General features: G+C 54.7%; 7 protein-coding genes across 7 annotated transcripts; 4 read left to right on the forward strand and 3 right to left on the reverse strand.

Moving 5' to 3' along the window:
- Positions 1–795: 795 nt before the first annotated feature.
- GMORB2_5270 (Thioredoxin) lies at positions 796–1,497 on the forward strand (the record flags this gene model as incomplete). Its single annotated transcript, XM_035467244.1, has 2 exons — positions 796–932; positions 1,077–1,497. The coding sequence occupies 2 exons, from the start codon at positions 796–798 to the stop codon at positions 1,495–1,497; spliced, it is 558 nt and encodes a 185-aa protein (XP_035323256.1).
- A 660-nt stretch (positions 1,498–2,157) lies between these two features.
- On the reverse strand, positions 2,158–5,239 carry GMORB2_5271 (TPR repeat; the record flags this gene model as incomplete). The annotated part of the gene is made up of 3 exons (XM_035467245.1): positions 2,158–2,297; positions 2,445–4,766; positions 4,921–5,239. The coding sequence occupies 3 exons, from the start codon at positions 5,237–5,239 to the stop codon at positions 2,158–2,160; spliced, it is 2,781 nt and encodes a 926-aa protein (XP_035323257.1).
- A 2,929-nt stretch (positions 5,240–8,168) lies between these two features.
- GMORB2_5272 (CBP4) lies at positions 8,169–8,830 on the forward strand (the record flags this gene model as incomplete). The annotated part of the gene is made up of 3 exons (XM_035467246.1): positions 8,169–8,218; positions 8,326–8,510; positions 8,595–8,830. The coding sequence occupies 3 exons, from the start codon at positions 8,169–8,171 to the stop codon at positions 8,828–8,830; spliced, it is 471 nt and encodes a 156-aa protein (XP_035323258.1).
- A 758-nt stretch (positions 8,831–9,588) lies between these two features.
- GMORB2_5273 (uncharacterized protein) lies at positions 9,589–10,359 on the forward strand (the record flags this gene model as incomplete). Its single annotated transcript, XM_035467247.1, has 3 exons — positions 9,589–9,644; positions 9,875–10,047; positions 10,127–10,359. 3 exons carry the CDS (start codon positions 9,589–9,591, stop codon positions 10,357–10,359), a joined length of 462 nt encoding a protein of 153 aa, XP_035323259.1.
- A 568-nt stretch (positions 10,360–10,927) lies between these two features.
- On the reverse strand, positions 10,928–12,352 carry GMORB2_5274 (tRNA-specific adenosine deaminase 1; the record flags this gene model as incomplete). Its single annotated transcript, XM_035467248.1, has 3 exons — positions 10,928–11,781; positions 11,841–12,079; positions 12,186–12,352. 3 exons carry the CDS (start codon positions 12,350–12,352, stop codon positions 10,928–10,930), a joined length of 1,260 nt encoding a protein of 419 aa, XP_035323260.1.
- Positions 12,353–13,034: 682 nt separating this feature from the next.
- GMORB2_5275 (large subunit ribosomal protein L24e) lies at positions 13,035–14,257 on the forward strand (the record flags this gene model as incomplete). Its single annotated transcript, XM_035467249.1, has 3 exons — positions 13,035–13,085; positions 13,639–13,743; positions 14,015–14,257. The coding sequence occupies 3 exons, from the start codon at positions 13,035–13,037 to the stop codon at positions 14,255–14,257; spliced, it is 399 nt and encodes a 132-aa protein (XP_035323261.1).
- A 778-nt stretch (positions 14,258–15,035) lies between these two features.
- On the reverse strand, positions 15,036–15,776 carry GMORB2_5276 (uncharacterized protein; the record flags this gene model as incomplete). Its single annotated transcript, XM_035467250.1, has 3 exons — positions 15,036–15,212; positions 15,325–15,527; positions 15,653–15,776. 3 exons carry the CDS (start codon positions 15,774–15,776, stop codon positions 15,036–15,038), a joined length of 504 nt encoding a protein of 167 aa, XP_035323262.1.
- Positions 15,777–18,023: the final 2,247 nt, after the last annotated feature.

The following is an 18,023-nucleotide window of genomic DNA, read 5'->3' on the forward strand; positions in this document are numbered from 1 at the left end:
CCCCCCCTTCACCCCTCAGCGGTGAGCGTCATGTGCCTTGGTGGAGGCTCCGAGGAGGCCTTACCCTCCACTAAAAATCACCGAGTCCGCTGAAGAAGCATCTCTGCGTCGCCTGCCTGGTCGTATCCGGCGCTTATTCGATTATTAGGATACGACCTCTTTTATTTTTATTTTTTTTATATCATTTTATATATATATATATATATATGTATATATATATTACGGAGTACCGTACGCGGTGTTGATACTGCATGCCACTATAAACTCCCCCCCATGTCCCGGGCCCCGGCAGTGAATATCCCGTCTATTCCGTCGTCGATGAACGCCAACCCAACAGCTCCAGTTCCAATCATTCCTCACCTCTCATCTTTCATATTTCCGTCCATGATCCATCTGTCCTAGGCTCCCCTGTCCCCCAACTCCTTAGGCTTTGGCTCTGCATTGCCATTTTTCATGCGGGTATTATAACGGAGTACGGAGTACGGAGTAGTTCCACCTGATATTATCCTCTCTGGCCCCGTCTTTAACTCTTTTTCTATGTGTGTCTGTGTCTGTGTCTGTGTGTGTGTTATTCGTCATCCCTAGTTCTCTTATCTTGCTCCTTGTTTTTTTTCCCTCGTCTTTCAATTCCATTAGCGGCCCCCCCTCCTCCCACCACAAAGACGTCAGTATCGAAACACCACAATAACTATTAACAACAACAACAACAACAACAACAACGACGACGACGACGCTTTCTTCTTCTTTTTGATTCTTCTTCTTCGTCTGTCATATCACTTATATTCTGCATAAGACATGCATACCCTGTCACTGCGAGCACGAGCACTAGTCCGGCCTGCTTCTGCCAAGCTACCGTTCGGTGTCGTCAATTCTCGTCGTCACCTGACGCTCCCGCCATCATCCAAACCTGTCGAGAACCAGGTATTCGATCCGTATGCTTTCCTTTCCTCCCCTCCCCTTCGCTTGTCTCCCTATACACACATGGAACAAATCTGCATCTCGTGCATATACAGCATTCAGCACTCGCAGTAGACGTAAGATGAGGAGGGGTCGTGGCTGACTTTGGACCCGTGCAGCGTCCGCTACCCCAGCAGCCTCCACACCTACATATCCCTATCCACCGCCTCCAACGCCACCCTCCTGACCCTCTGGTCGGCCTCGTGGTGCCCCTCGTGCCGCGCCGTCGAGCCCCTCGTCATCTCGCTCGTGCGGGACGCCCGCGTTGGACAGGAGGACGGCAGCCCCGTCAACCTGGTCCGCGTCGACTTCGACGCCCCCGACACGCAGGAGCTGGCGTCGCGCTACATGATCACCGCGCTGCCCACCCTGCTCGCCTTCGACGCCAGGAGGGGCGAGCCGGCCGCCAGGTTGTCCGATCCCAGGAAGATGGCCGAGAGGGGTTTCCTCCAGGAGTGGATCAGGGAACAGGCTGCCGGTGGTGGTAATGCTGGTGGCGGGGGCGGTGCTTCTTCCTTCGGGGGTCTGTTTGGACGATGATATATAAATCTTCACACACAACACACACGCACACACGCACAAACACCTAAATACTGTTGGTTTTTTTTTTTTTTAAAAAAAAAACCTGTACTATATGTATCACCATCCAATGTAACATCCAACATGTACTTGTACTGCTCTTCTTCTCTCTTCTTCTCCTCAGTTGATTTCTTGACTCTCCCACCTTCAGTTGTATGCTCTCATCATCTCCTCCCCCCCCCCCCTCTTTCTCCTCCTACTACCACGTCATCAGTCACACACCATCTTCTGTTGTAGACCAAGGAAACTTCTCAAACAACGTTCAATCGACCGTATTCATACACCCGCATCATCCTCTCAACACCTGACTATTGCCTGTGATGCAGAATCCACAACGAAATATGATGCCGAGGTTCCAATGAAACCGTGACGCGCACATCTTTACATTCCAAGGGATCCCATACAGGGTAACTCTTGCAACTCAGGCCCAAAAGCCCCCCCCCCCCCCTCCCCATATTTGTCATTCAATCATCTATTCTACTACCAGAAGCCACGCAATTCTTTAACCCTTTGTCTTTTTTTCTCTCTCTTCTACATACAGTATTATATTCCTAGACGCAAGATATATGCATCCCTAATCCTATCTGTCTCCATCAAATCTACCGGTTGTCTCCCTCTTCCCTACATGACAATGCATTCACCCTCTTGGTGCTTCTCAATCTTGCTTCTAGAGAATCTATCCGGTGGCCTAGTAGCGCTGGGGTTATTCTTGCCTCGTTTGATGTCTTCGAGACGTTCACGAGCCTTAGGGAAGTCCTGGGCTGTATTTCGGTCAGAGTTAGCAATAATATATCTACGCATAAGAAAAGGAAAGAAGGGAGAGGGGGGGGGGGGCAGAAAGATATGAGAGAGAGAGAGAGAGAGAGAGAGAGAGAGAGAGAGAGAGAGAGAGAGAAAACAAATCATACCAGCTGCTCGCCAATACCACCTCTTTGCATCCTCAACATTAGCAGCACACCCGATCCCCATCTCGGTAAAGTACCCCATGGCGTATTCGGCCTTTGCCAGCCCGGCCATGGCCGCTTTGCGCGCCCACAGGTACGCCTCCTGATCGCTCTGCTTGAGCACGCCCTCGCTGCCGGTGAGGTACCAGCCGCTGAGCGACAGCTCGGACTGGTGCTCGCCGCGCTGCGCCGCCTGCGAGTACCACATGATGGACATCCTGGCGTCTACGGGGCAGCCCAGGCTGCCGTACTCGTACGCGCAGCCCAGCCGGAACTGGGAGAACTTGTACCCCAGCTCCGCCGACTGCAGGAACAGGGAGAAGGCGGCGCGCTCGTCGCGCACCAAGGCGTCACCCACCACCGGCTCGGCCGACTCGTACAGCAGGCCCAGCTCGTGCAGCGCGTGCGGGTTCTCCGAGTCGGCCACGTCGGCCGCGCGCCTCAGCCACCCGATGGCCTCGTGCGGGTTGCGCGGCTGTCCCAGGAGGCCCTTGAGCAGGATCATGCCCACCTTGTACATGGCCGGCGGGTCGCCCAGCGTCGCCGCCCGCTTGTACCACTGCATGGCCTTGAGGGGGTCGCGCCGCGTGCCGCCGCCGTCCTCGTGCCCGATCTCGCAGCACACCGCCGTGCGGTATGCCGCGCCCGCATGCGACAGCTTGGCCGCCGCCTGGTACAGCGTGAAGGCCTCCTTAGTGTCGGGCTCGCCGCCGAACGTGCCCCGCCCCAGGTTGTCCGCCATGATGAACATGGCCTCGGTGTTCTGCGCGCTTGCCAGCTTGCGCAGGATCTTGTGCGCGTCCATGACGTACCGCTCCCGCGCCCGCCCGCGCGCCCGCGGGTCCGGCATCTTGGCGACAAGCACGTCCGACGCCTCGATCAGCCGCTTCGCCAGCCGCAGCGCTGTCTTCGAGTCGTTGGCGTTGACCTTGAGCGACATGCGCAGTTGCTCCAGCTCCTGTGACGTCACCGGAGGTTCCGGCTGCTTCTGCGGCACCACGCGCACCTGCGCTACGGCTTGCGGCCCCGCACCCTGGATCTGCTGCTGGGCCTGGGGCTGCGTCCGCGCCGCGACGACTGCCGGAGGCACGCCACCGTAGTTGCGCACCGGTGGCGGCTTGTCATTCATGTTGACCATCGAGTTGGCCATAAGGCCAGCTCGGATAGGTGTCGGGTGAGACGGCAGCGAGTCGGGATTCCTGCTAGAGGGGCCCATGGGTGTCGGTGCCGGCAAGTTGGTCGGTCCCGGGGGCGCGCTCGGGCCCCGGGACGGAACCATGCGCTCGGGTCCGTATCCTGGTACGGACCCGGGTACAGGCCCATGCATAGGCCCAGGCCCATACATGCCCGTGCCGACGCCGCCATTCATGACAGCTGTGTTCATGGGCGGCATGGGGGGGACGGCCGGGATGTCGCCCGCCATCTCGAACACGGCCGTCTGGGGCTGCCGCAGCTCGGGCTGCGACTTGGCGTGGTTCAGCTTGGCCGTCTGGTGGGCGCCAGGTTGCGGATACTCGTGTGTCGGCTGCATGACCTGATCGAAAGAGCTGCGTGCGTTGGAGGGGATCATGTCAAAATCGGGCATGCCCGAGTGGTTCGAGTACTGGTCGCTCTGGTAGCTCCCGCGTCCGGGGTCGTAGTAGGGGCCACCCCCGCCGTCGCCGCCGCCGCCGACGTTGTAGCCGCCCTCGTATGATGCTCTCTCGGGAGGGACACCCGGGCCATAGTCATCGTAGCCACCACCGCCGGCGTACTGGTCGTAACCGACCGGACCCTGAGGTTCGCCGGGGTAGGCGCGTTGCGGCGGCGGGCGTTGACCGGACGCCGTCGAGGGCCGCTGCGGCACACCCCGTCCGGCAGGGTCATCGTAGGACATTGTCCTTGCCCGCTGGGGCGGCAGCATATCTTGAGGTGGACCGCCGATGCCGCCATTGGGCATCGTCATGGTCCTCCCCGGGGGACCAAATTCCGGCTGGCTGTATCCGTCGTCATAGCCCCCGTAGCCACCGCCATCGCCCTGAGAGGGGCCGTACTCTGGGCCGTAGTATCCCTGTTGCTGGGGAGGTGGCGGGCCGCCTCTGGGCCCTCCCCTTCCGCTCATACCACCTCGTCCACGGCCTCGTTGGCCGTCAGAACTCGACATTGAGCGCGAGGGCATCTGTCCGTTGAGATCCATACCCGACATCTGCTTGGCCATCTGGTCCATGTCTCCATGTCCGTAGGCGTCTCCGTGGCCAACTTGGCGGGGGCTAGCTGAGCCGTCATTCATGGATGGGCGGCGCCCAACTTTGGAGTGTATCAGTATCGTTGCTAGGAAGGGAACAAAACGGAGTAGGGTACTCACCATTGGGGTCCATGGGCGGCGGGCGTCCTCCACGTCCTCTCGGGGGTATACCTCCTCTCATGGGGGGCCCTCCTCGTCCACGCGGAGGCGGCATACCTCGCCCGGCAGGCGGCGGACCATAGTAATCCTGTCTCGGCGGAGGGGGGGCTCGGCCGTAGTCTGGGTTTTGGTAAGGGTCACCGCCACCATAGTCTTGCTGACCGTAACTGCCACCGTTCGCGTAGTCATCGTAGCCGTAACCATTCCCGTTGGCGTAAGCATTATAATCGTCGTATCCGTCGTACTGCTGCGCCGGCGCGGCATATGGCTGCTGTGGTGGTGGCCCTCCACGTCCTTGGGGCGGGGGTCGCGGTGCTCCAGGCTGCGGGCCTCCATAGGCCTGGGCAGGAGGACCATGTGCTGCATGATACGCCATCTTTCCAACCTTCTTTCCCCCCTTTTATGTTTTCCTGTAAATGCTCAATCCACCTGGAGTTTTGTGCATGGATTTCGGTAGGGTGGCATGCGTGTGTGGTCAATATCTCGGCAATCAACACTTTACATGTCCGGGCAGACAGAAAGAGAAGAGAGAGAGAGAGAGCTGTCCGATCGACAAATTCCAGAGCTTCGAGCTGCAAGCTACTTTCAAATGCGGTGAGGCACAAAGCAAAAGATGGAAAGGCAAGGTAGCAGAAAGAGCGAAGAGAAGAGAAGACGGTCGGCCGGAGAGTGGGACTGAAGCTCGTGTTACGTCGTCTTTGTTGTCCGAGGTTGGGCGGACCGAGAAGCGCTGGCCGCGTGGCCGAACGATCTTCGGGGAGGAGTCCCGAGCAAGCAGAGGCGTAAAAGAGAAGCGTAGGAGATGGATAAAAACGACAGGTTCGCAGTTGCAGATATCGAGTTTGCGGTATTAGGCGCCCGGCGCTTCTTGGGCTGTACTTGTCGCGAGCAAGAGGGAAAGGAGGACGCGAGCGGATGGGGTCGCGCGTCGTTGGGTAGTACCACTACTGGTAGTGATAGTCCCTGGTGGTAGTCCCTAGCAGTAGTAGTATTGCTCGTAGTAGGACCAGCCCCTCCTGGAGAATTCGGGTTGCTGCGGTATATCGAAGGCGGGCACGTTGTTGGGAAATGTCGATATTATAGCAACAGACCAAAGAAAAAAAAGGAAATTAAAGAATGGAAAAAAAAAAAGAAGAAAAAGGCCTGTCTGATGGGCTCTTCGTCTCCAATGCAACCAGACAGAGACAGTAGGACGCACAGTATATTATGGGGAAGAAGAAGATGATGATGAAGGAAGGGGAGGGGGCGTGCGTGAGAGAGACAGGGACTGACAGACGGGGGTCTCGCGGTTTGGTTGAACGTCTTGTGTGTGTTTCCCAGCCCCGTGTGTCTTTGTGTGCCTCGTTGCGGTGGGCAGCTGACCTGAAGGATGGGAAGGGGGGGGGGGAAGGGGGGAGGGGGGGGGGGGGGGGGGGGGGGGGGGGGGGGGGGGGGGGGGGGGGGGGGGGGCAGCCCTTTACGCTTCTTCGGGTGCCTGGCATCGGCTGTCAAGTGGGACGCTAACCAGGGCCAATCATCCAACCATTTGGGCCCCAGGGATCGTCGTTCAAACGTCCCACGGCCCTGTCCCGCGACCGGAAGGATGGACTCTACTGTATTTAGTATGTGCAGGCAATACAGATTACACGTACAGATTACGTTTGTTATGCCGTAACCGTAACGTGGACGGGTAGTAAAAGGAAAGTAAATAAATCCCCCGGTGGCTTTGTAGTCGTAGTAATACTAGTAGACTGACTGTAGGGAGACATGTATAAAGTATAACCGCGACAGTGTCAGTCATGTACATAATATAATAAAAGGTGACAGTCGATAATAACGATAGTACAACGTAGCAGCCGTTATTACCACAGGCCACTATAACTTGTCTTAGACCCGGGCTGTCAGTATCAGTACATGCAATCCGTACAGTGTACATATATACCAGTAGCCTTAGCACATTACGGCCCCGTATGGGAATCCCCCCGAACCTCTCAGGTCTCCCGTCTTAGCGATAACGCCCTGAGAGCAAGCTGACCACGTGCCCTCGATGAGGTGGAATGAATGTGAGCTGGACTGTTCTACCCCTAGCGACTATCAAAAGCTGGAGAGCGGGATGGGGAGGGAAGGGCATGCATCTACAGGTAGAATATACCTGTAAACCAGTCTTGCATTATCGACATCGGCAGCCTGCAACACCTCTGTCGCAAGTCTCATCAATACTTACCAACGCATATACCGTTAATACCCTACTCGCTGGACGCAGTGATGTCTGCAATCTCGCAGTATCAGTACCATCACCATAACCACCACCGCCGCCATCACCGGCTTACAACTCGCATCCCATACACGAGTTTCGTCCTCTATCAACGCAGCATCTGATCCAGAGGGGCAAGACCTCCTCCCCTTGAAGGGTCCTCGTCACGTCGCGCACTGGCTGGGTCCTAAAACACGTTGCGACACACCCCTGGCCCCAATCAGATCCCTTACTTCCCCAATCCGCGAGACCGGCAAGTCGCCAAGCCCGTGTCACGACGCACCACCCGTGGACCATGGGCCATGACACTTTGCTCCTTGGGCAGCCATGTTCCGTACTAGGTGATATTTCTTACATGTAACGATACATGCAATAATACACGTACAGGCCGTACGTACGTACCCGTACCCGTACCGTGTACGCGTCCCTTGCCTCTTGTCCCTTCGATGCTCGGACTCATCTCATCCCCCTCTCCCTCCTGGGCCCCTCCGTGCCATCTCTCCCCCTTGGCTTGAAATCCTCGAGGCTTGTCCTAGGGCGCGGCTCGTCGCATATATTGTTCGGCGATTGTGCTCTCCGTGATGTGGCGTCACCTCTAGGATCTAGGAGTCTAGTGCTGCTATATTGACACTCTGCATAATCTCCCGCCCGCAATCCCATTCAAGAGCCGACAATTGTTTCCGATAGTTTCGAATCCCCCCCCTCAAAGGCCGACAGCCCTTCTGATGCATGTACGGGATTTAGCTGATTCGCGATTCACTGTATGCATGTAACCAACATGGGTACTAGCAACCGTGCTGTGGCGCCCCCGCCGCCACATCAGCCACACATCGCCCATGAGCCACAACACTAATGCACCCCTGTCCGTCGAAAGCCCTGACAAAGGATCGACCAGGACTTCCTGCATCATCAGAACATCATCGTCCGACGCCAATCAACTTTCTCTCCTCTCTCTCTCTCTCTCTCTCTCTCTCTCTCTCTCGGACTTCTGCCGCCCCCAGGCAACAACGTACCCGCCACTCAACCGGCCGAAAAACTGCAGCCACAGAAAACTTACCCACCCTCGCCGGCCATGGGAAAAAAGCCCACCAACTGGAACCTCTGGGGCAAGGTCATTGCAGCGTACGTTCCCCCCTCCCCCTTGTCTTCATGTCTGACCGGGACGAACACGTTTCGCGCGCGCGCATTGCGCTCATGTATTATGGAGAGCTGACGATAAGGGTGAACAGTGGCTTGGTAGCCGGCATCGGTGGACCTATGTTTACGTCCTGGGTGACACCCACTGAGGACGAGATTCGAGCGAAATATAACCCTGATTTGAGGAGGAGGAGTCTCGAGGGACGCGCCGCGCGTGAGCAGGAGTTTGACGAGTTTGTTACCAAGCTCAAAGAGTACTCCAAGTCTGACAAGCCGAGTACGTCATGCCATACACACACACACACGCGCGCGCGCGTGCGATAACATGGGGTGTAACGACTAACTGATGCATCCTCCATAGTCTGGGTGGTCGCCAAGGAGGACCGAGAGAGGCAGCAGAAAAAGGCGATTGAAGATGCCAAGACGAGGGATATCGAGGCTGCAGCCCGCAGGGAGGAGATGAGGAGACAGGCCGGCCTCGGAGGAGCGGCAGCCCCGAACGATGCTGCCGTCACGACCAAGAGTCCCGAGGCTCCTGTTGGCGCTGACCAGGCTAGTCAAGGACGAGGATGGTTCAGCTGGCTTGGCTGGAGGTGATTCCTTCGCCGCCACAATGCCTCTGTTGATACCCTCCACCTCAAAACATCGCGCCCCCCTCCCTCTCTCCCGACATCTGGCCAGGCTCGACGAGATGTCTGTCTGTATTACTACTGTAACGTGATCCAAGGCACGAGAAACGTACCCTTATATAATATTGTAACCTTTTGACGTGCAATCTACCACTGATTCTCACGGGCAGGCTGCCACATACCTACACACATGCATATATTCTTCATATCTAATTGCATCTGCTCATAATTCTCCTTCGTCAATATGACGACAATGATTTTTTTTTTTTGCCCAGCTTGTAGGCCATTAAGAGACGAGCGCATTACTAACCTGGGTACGTACCCCCTAAAGGTGCTGCTACCCCACATACCGCTCACTACCTGTGGTCATGCTTGGAGACTTCGGACTGCTGCTGCTCTGCTCAGAAGACCAGGGCGCGGGACCGCCCACCCCCGGGGAAATAGATGTTCCCGAGCCCAAACTCTTGGCACGCACAAAATCTCCTCTGAACTACCATCATCGACAGCATTAGTCGACGGCGACAACTGCTCCATCAGCGACTCCGATATACCGGTATGTACTCTTCTGCCATCATGTTGAAGCTCTGCTTCTGCTTGATTGAATGATACCATTACATCATGATTTTCTTGCCCGGGCGCGTGTATTATGGGACGAAACTGACAATGCCTTGCCTAGCCTTTTTTTCTCTTTTCCCCTCCGATTCAGCATATTTCATATAGCCCACCATGGCTGACATCCAGGAGCGCCTCAAGAAGCTTGGCCAGGGAGCCCGTATCGGTATGTTTTTCTTGGCCTCTCATATCTATTCTTCATATATGAAAATTGTATTTTGATGATTGCTAACTTGTCTCGACAGGGTATGTTTTCTTCCCCCTCCCCCGACGACGACATCGGCCGATGACCCCTCACCTCAAAATTTTGAAACCCCCCCCCCCCCCGTCCTCATCGCCGGATTTTCCTTAAGTGTGTGCGTGCTGTGTGCGTGTGCGATGATGGCTAACGCCAAATCAGTGGCAAGGGTACCCCCCGTCGCAAGGTCAAACGTGCTCCCGCCCGCTCCGCCGCCGACGATAGGAAGCTTCAGCAGAGCTTGAAGAAGCTCGGCACCCAGCCCATCCAGGCCATTGACGAGGTCAACATGTTCAAGTCTGACGGCAACGTCCTGCACTTTGCTGCCCCCAAGGGTGTGCAACCTCCCATACATCCCCCTCCCCCCTCCGCCAAAACCACACCGCTGACATGATTTTGCGCCGCAACCTTCAGTCCACGCCGCTGTCCCCAGCAACACCTTTGCCATCTACGGTAACGGTGAGGACAAGGAGCTCACCGAGCTCGTCCCCGGCATCCTCAACCAGCTCGGCCCCGACTCCCTCGCCTCACTCCGCAAGCTCGCCGAGAGCTACCAGAACATGCAGAAGGGCGAGAAGGGTGAGGAGGACGACGGCGAGATCCCCGACCTCGTCGAGGGTGAGAACTTTGAGAGCAAGGTCGAATAAATATAACACGATACTCTCAAATAAAATAAGCCAAAAATGACTCCACAAAACTTCATTTCCCTTTGGAAAAAAACAAAATCCGAAAAAAATATTACTGTCTTTTCTATTTGGCTGGCTCACGCAGAGAGGAAAAAAAAAGGAACACGAAAAAAAAATTAATGACAGACGCGACTTTATTTTTTTTTCCTGAGTGGGGAGCTTGTTCTCATATTTTCCTATACTTTTGACTCCTCTTTTTACGAAGGGAGAAATGATTTACGGATCTCATGATGAACACCCCGGCATTTTCTTCTTCTCTTCCAAAAACATCATGGGAATATTTTCTTATGTTTATTCTTAGAAGGGGGGTTTATCGTTGACTCTGAGAGAGTCAACGCTCACGCACAAACAAAAAAGCACAATCATGGGTCATGGCTTGCCGGAACTTTGGGTCAAGCGAAATACAAGAAACCAAAAAAAGGGAAAAATAGAGACGACAGGCCCAATGTGATATGCTCACCCTCTGATATTTACCGTAGATTTTAGTGACGCGCCGCCCCCGCCGTGATATTATCACAGCTCATTGGTATCACCCCTCTGCGATGCAAAAGTTGTCATCACCCCGGTTCTCAACCCACCCAGTCAGAGCCATCAGCTTCACATCCCGCTTCACCCGCCGCCTAGTAGCCAGCCGACGATGGCTCTTGACCTCTGCATACACCCTGGTACCGAGGGCATCGTCGGCCCTGCTGCCATTTTCGAGTCTCCCGGCCAGATCTCTAGCGGCGAGGAACATTTGCCTCCTAGACGTCCTGGCCGCACCCCTGACATCGCTCGTCTTCCTCCCCTGGAGGACCCCGCCGAGAATCACCTCCTGGAGGCCCGCGGCAGACCACGCGGCAGCTAGGTTGCTCGCGGAGATGGACATGCTGGACGCGCGCTCCATCACTCTCCTCTTAGAAAAGCGGAATTCGCGATCCGTAGTCTCGACGATGAACGGTCTGAAGCTGTATCTGCTGCTGCTGCTGCTGCTGCTATCTTCTGGCGATGACCATTCCGCGTCTTTGAGGGCACTCAGGCGCCCACCACCACCACCACTGTCGTCATCACCGTCAGCCGAGAATGACCGGGTGTAACCCACGTGCGTGTACTGCGAGGAGGGAACCACGAGCGTGCCGATGTAGGCATTTGACGGGTCGACGAGGAGCGACGTCAGGCTTCCTAAAAGGGAGGTGCACTGCTTCAGAGCCAGCTTGTCAGAGCACGACTTGGACAGCGTCGGCGGGGCATCACGCCGGCCGGGTTTCCGACGGACCACGCCGAGCTGGGAGAAGAATTCTCGTCCGACGAGGCCGCCGCCGGTCCTGGGCGGGTCTGTAGAGGCATCCCAGGGACTTGCGTCGTCCTGGGCGGCCATTGTGAGCTCCATGCTTGCATCACCGCCTGGGCCGCGTAAGTAAGGACTGGCATGCTTCTCTGAGGTAGGAGAGGGGGGAACTTACAGGGAGCTTCGGAGCAGTACATGTGCAGCTTGACGCCGTCTCTTATACGAAAGGGACACTCTAAACCCGGGGCTCTCTCAACCACGCTGCTGACAGTGCCATGGATCACGAGGCTGCGGCACTCATCCAACAGATATCGGTTGAATGTGCGGATGGCCAAGATCTCGGCGTGCCAGTCATGAAGGACTATGCCGTTTGACTCGGCGATTTTGGAGGCTGGAAGGCATTTCATGCCAGTACTACGGAGGAGGATCTTTAGAAACCGTTGGGGAGAAAAGGGGGATCGGAGGAAAGAAGAAAGAAAGAAGGAAGGAAAGAAAGAAAGAAAGAAAAAAGAAGACCTACGCGAGTGCTAGACAGGTGTAAACACCTTGCCACTCGGCGACGATGCCGCTCAGCGGTACCCATTCGTGGAGACCATTATCTCTGACCTTGGGTTTGGATTTGGATGGGAGCTTGTCGAATTGTGAAAGGACGGTTTGGGCGACGCGGTCAGCCTTTGTGGTGGTCATCTAGACGTGTGAACATCAGGGCTAGTCAACGCTGCTTATACTCATACAGGCAATCTGGAAGGAATTGTTGCCTTTTTCAGTTCTTTTCTTTCCTCTTGTTCCTCCAGGTGTCCTATATGTATACATGTATATATATATATATATATATACCTTTTCTTCGTCACCTATAGCGAAAACAAAGAAGGAAGGATTTATAATTTATAGATGAGAATAGCGAATAAAAGAAAAGAATGGGACAGCGAGTATGTATAAAGAGCTACGAGAAGGATATAATGAGTTCGACAGAAAAAATTCAAAGCATGTATGTACGAGTATTATATGCACCAACTTTACGCGTTAAATGAGGAGGGGCTAAAAGAACTATGTGAGGAGAGGCAGGGCGAACAAGTGGGTCCCTCTTAGAGGACCGGATGCAAAAACCACGGGTAGAAAAATGAAACCCTGTATTATAATGCGGGCATCCAGTCACGTGAAGCTCATCACGGACACTTTTGGTGGACAGTTGCCCTAGAAGCGCTTAGTCAGGGCACGCACACAGCACAATCGCCCTCCCCCAATTCCGAGAAATTTGAGCGTATCGCGACGACCGATCACTGACTGCCAACTTCCTCGCCCATTCCGCCAACTCCACGGTCCACACCACAACCACCTTGTCGCCGCAACACGCCAAACCAGCGACAAGATGAGAACATACGACGACGTCTTCTCGGGACAGAGGATCTACCCTGGCAAGGTATGCCTCCTCCTTCTTGTGATGCATCCCGTCCCACCCCCCCTCTCGACTTCCCCTCCGATCATTCTGTTGTGAGGGTAAAAAGGACCCGATGAGGGTCAAATCCACTTCGAGCCTTCAACCCTCCTCCATAATGATACGATAGAACACATGTGGAAGAGCAAGAGAGAGGGGGGGGGGGGGGGGGGGGGGGGGGGGATCGGATGGGTGCAATATCGTGATTGAACAAAAAAAATGACCACAAGGCTGACATGACATTTTCCCCTGGTTAACAGGGTAAGGTCTACGTCCNTCTTGTGATGCATCCCGTCCCACCCCCCCTCTCGACTTCCCCTCCGATCATTCTGTTGTGAGGGTAAAAAGGACCCGATGAGGGTCAAATCCACTCCGAGGTTTACACCATGTTTGAGACGCGGGTGCCGGCACGCAAGTGGAACAGGAAGAGGGGGGGGGGGGGGGCGGGGGGCGGGGAGAGGATCGGATGGGTGCAATATCGTGATTGAACAAAAAAAATGACCACAAGGCTGACATGACATTTTCCCCTGGTTAACAGGGTAAGGTCTACGTCCGCGGTGACTCCAAGGTTTTCCGCTTCCAGAGCGGCAAGTCTGAGTCGCTATTCCTCCAGCGCAAGAACCCCCGCCGTATCGCCTGGACTGTCCTCTACCGTCGCCAGCACCGCAAGGGTATCTCTGAGGTATGATCCTTCTTTTGTTCCCGTTTCGATATTTCCGATATAGTTCCTCTCTTTTTCTACCCATTCTCTCTCTCCCTTTCTTTTCAAATCAGAAGAAAGGGCCAGAAAGAGAGAGAAGGGGAGAGAAGGAGAGAGTGAGAGAGAGAGAGAGAGAGGGAGAGAGAGAAAAGATATCTAACACCCACAACAGGAGGTCGCCAAGAAGCGCACTCGTCGCACCGTCAAGGTCCAGCGTGGCATCGTCGGTGCTTCCCTCGATGTGATCAAGGAGAAGCGCTCGCAGCGTCCCGAGGCCCGCTCCGCGGCCCGCCAGCAGGCCATCAAGGACTCCAAGGAGAAGAAGGCCGCCTCCCAGGCTGCCAAGAAGGCCGACAAGGCCAAGAACGCCGCCGCTTCCAAGGGCCAGACCGTGAGGGGTGTCAGCAAGCAGGGTGCTAAGGGTGCTGCCCCCAAGCCCACCGCCCGCACCCGCTAAGAAAGAGAAAAAGTAGAAGTGGAGGATGAGAAACAAAGAAGTGGACTTTTCTTTATTTTTTTTACGTGCAACGGTGAAGGGAAAAAAAGGGACAAAAAATATAAATGATTAAACCTCCCTCCGTCTCGAGTATCAAAAGAAAACAGCGCTTTTTTTATATATCTCCGCCTTTGGGCGCGGACAATGAAAAAAAAGAAAAAGAGAGACAGAGAGAAAAAAAAGCAAACCTAGCATCCATGGTTTTCCTGTGCTTACGATTCTTCTCTTATTTTTTTCTGGCTCTGTTCCAGTCGATCTTTTTATGTCCCACTGGATAGATACCACGACTGTATGTAAACTGTTGATGTCATTCGGACTGGACTTGCCTAACATTGCATGGAAGTAACCAGCTGAAGAAGAGAGTCAAATAAGCATACCGATATAAACCTAGCGTGAAATACGTGATGAAAGGCCATGTTTCTCTCTTTCTTTCATGCTTAGGGAACGTTGTAAGCCTACGGTCTGTCTGTTTTTATTGCTCCGTTCATCATAATTCACGTATCATGAGAGGTGGCGAGTAGATTTTTACTTCTTTGTCAATTGTGACCAAGCATGTCTAAAATGGGGTGAAAACAAATCCATCCCAGCACCTTTTTTCCCTTGTCGCCCAGTCCTCAACTTTTCAAATAGACGAAAAAGATAGGACAAGACAAGCTGAACGGTTAGGGTGCTCAACTAGAATATGACATTTCCCGGCACACGACATGACTTTATATATGCGTCTTTGTCTTTATCTCATTTACAGGGTGGGGAGGACGACGTTGACACCGGTGTAGTCGGTGTCGTTGAGGACCTTCTCCTTGGCGGCGTAGGTGATCTTGCCGTGGTCGATGACGAGAGCGTAACGGTCGGTACGCTCACCGGCGAGCCAGCCGTAGTTCTTGGAGAACTTGACGTCGGTGTCGGAGACGAACAGCTGTGGGAGAGGGAGGCAGATGTCAGCTTGTTTCTCTCTTCTTTTCCAAACCGAGCCTGTGAGTGGAGAGATGTGGTTTCGGAGAGAAAGGAGGGGGGAGCAGAAGACATACGATGAAGTCGTCCTTGACACCGTGGGCCTTGCCCCAGGCGGACATGACGTAGGCGTCGTTGTAGGCGATGATGACGACCTGGTCGACACCCTTGGCCTTGAGCTCAGCAGTCTTCTCGATGTAGCCGGGAATGTGCGAGCCGGTGCAGGTGGGGGTGAAGGCACCGGGGACCGAGACTAGGACGATCTTCTTGTCCTTGAACTCTGCCGAGGGGGTCAGTCTATGTTCCTATCGTACCAAGACAAGATCAAAGACAACGAGCGAGGCTGTCTTCATAAAGAAATGGACCGAGCAGGAAGAGAGAGAGAAAAAGAGAGAAGACACTCACGGGCAGAAGCGTCGAACTTGGTGGGGATGCCGCAAGAGGTGACCTCAGCCGTCTCGGGGGTGACGGGGATGTAGGAGAAGCTCACGCCCTCGGGGAAAGTGTCGCCAACCTTGAGCTCAGGCATTGTGATGGATTTGGTGGGTGGGAAGAGTTAAAAACTGAGAGAAGAACGGTAATGGTTAGTTTTCTGTCTGATCCAAGTAGTCCCGGGAGGGGGGAGGAGGAGGAGGGCATGGCAGCTCTTAATATGGTGGGGAGAAGAGAGACGGAGGTCAGGCCGGACGGAAAAAGGAGCGCACGCAAAACTCACTTGTCTGAGAAGATGTAGATGTTGTTGCAACGAGAGATCGAAGGGGAACGAGAGGGGAGCTATGGAGCTTTGTTTGATATATAAAAAGACGCAGGACGAGGAGTGGATTCGGCAAGGTGAATGGAGGGGTAGAGGGGCTAGAGGGGTAGAGGGGCCATGGCCGAGCCAGGAGTGGCACACACAGAGGGCGAGGGAGAAGGGAGGGAGAGAGAGAGACGTGGCACAGACGGACAACCGGTCGATGATCGGCGCACGTCCGAGGCCGGAACGGCTGTCTTCTCTCCACTTTTAGCGCTTTTGAACCAAGCAAACCGAGCAGATTCCAAGCATCCAAGGTCCCTCCCCCCCCCTCTCAGCCAACATGTGCGCGATTCGACAGTAGCCTATGGAAATTAGTAAAGGCCTTTGGAATCATTCTGGTTGCATGGCGTCATCTGCGGGAGCGAATTACCATTTAGTTCCATCATCTTCTCTCTCACCTTGTTGCGCTCTAGGACCTCGTCACCCAGATACTGCTAGTATTGCTACTAGTAGGAATACTAGCATAGTAATACTAGCAGCCTGGAATCAATCCATCGATTGCCCCCCGTCCCAGCGCGTGCTTGCCCCTCGTTCATGCAGTCAATCACTCCATACACGCACGGATGGATCGTGCCCCTCGTTCATTAAATTCATCCATGGAATCCCCCCGTGGAATCCAAATCCGTCCCTGCTTGATTACAGCACTCTCCCGCCCGCCCTCCTTGGCATTGGTAGTCGTATCTTCAAGAATCATCAGGAATCATCCGACAGCCGTCACCGTCACCGTTACCGTAACCGTTACCGTAGTCGTTGCCGTAATCGTTGCCGTAGTCGTTGCAGTGGCCGTTGCCTCCTGCTTGTCCAGTCCAACCCACCTTGGCGCCACAGCCCAGCCCATCCAGCCCATCCAGCCATCCAAGACCGTCCTTTTCTCTGTTATACTCGTACTCGTCCTGAATCTTCTGGCCCACTCGAGCACCTCCGATGCCGCTTTGCTGGCACTATCGCCCGCCCCGTACTCATAACTCGTACGACGACGTAGCAATCATGGCCACTGTTGGGAGTCGAATCCCGACATCAGTGATAATTCCACATCATCGTTCCACGAGAAAGATTTAAAATCATATCCGTGATGACCTGCATGGTTCTTGTGAGACCCGTTGATATGGCCCGGCGTGGAAGCTTGGATTTTTCTGTGCCTCTCTCCTCCTTCATTTCTCTCTTCTCTTCCAGCATCTTCCTTCCGCTCACCGAACCCCAGCATCATTATCGCCACCGTAGGGGTCGTCTTTTCCGTTGGTGGTAAAGCCGGTTGTCGGGCATGGTGGGGTAAAACGTGCCCCGTGCATAGGCCACTTGTGATGTCAAGGCCCATCGATATCCCCGACACTGAGCACAGAAAAGGGCGAAGCTCTCGACCTGATTCCAAAGAGAATGTTTGTCCGGCGAGAGACACAAGATGTTCTTTTTGTCCGGGACGGCGGACTGTCAGTCTGAGGCGGAGATGTTATCCCGCTGTAATATCTAACCCAGGTGGTCGCATCCATTTCCTAAGTAGGTCGACGGACTGGCTCTAGTACGCGTGAGGCAGATATAAACTCCCGAAACAGAGACATCCTTCTCGGCTCGCGGCTGGTTCGGTGACATGTAGAAAGTGCAAGGTTCATCACCGTCGGTCGTGGCTAACGAGACGAGGCTGATGTCGTGGGGAGTACACGGCCACTGCGGGCGCTGCTGACTGGTCTACCGGATCCTATAGGCATGTCTTTAAGTGACCAAGATAGCTCTGCATATGAAGCCTGAGGGTGGCGTGGCGTTGGTGATATCGGTAGGGATTTTGTCCGAGAAGGATTGGCGGGGAAGACCATCCAGTTTCCTGGGAAGACGCCAGAGTCAGAAGAAGCATAAGAAGAAGGAGAGGAGGAGGAGAAGAAGAGGAAAAGAGCCAGACAGCCCACGCGAGACAGCAGGACAGATACTTCTAATAGTAGATGGACCGACGTGGTACTGCCACCCGGGTCAATGACACACACACACACA

This window comes from Geosmithia morbida (assembly GCF_012550715.1).
Source record: "Geosmithia morbida isolate 1262 chromosome Unknown scaffold_3, whole genome shotgun sequence".
Taxonomy (NCBI): domain Eukaryota; kingdom Fungi; phylum Ascomycota; class Sordariomycetes; order Hypocreales; family Bionectriaceae; genus Geosmithia; species Geosmithia morbida.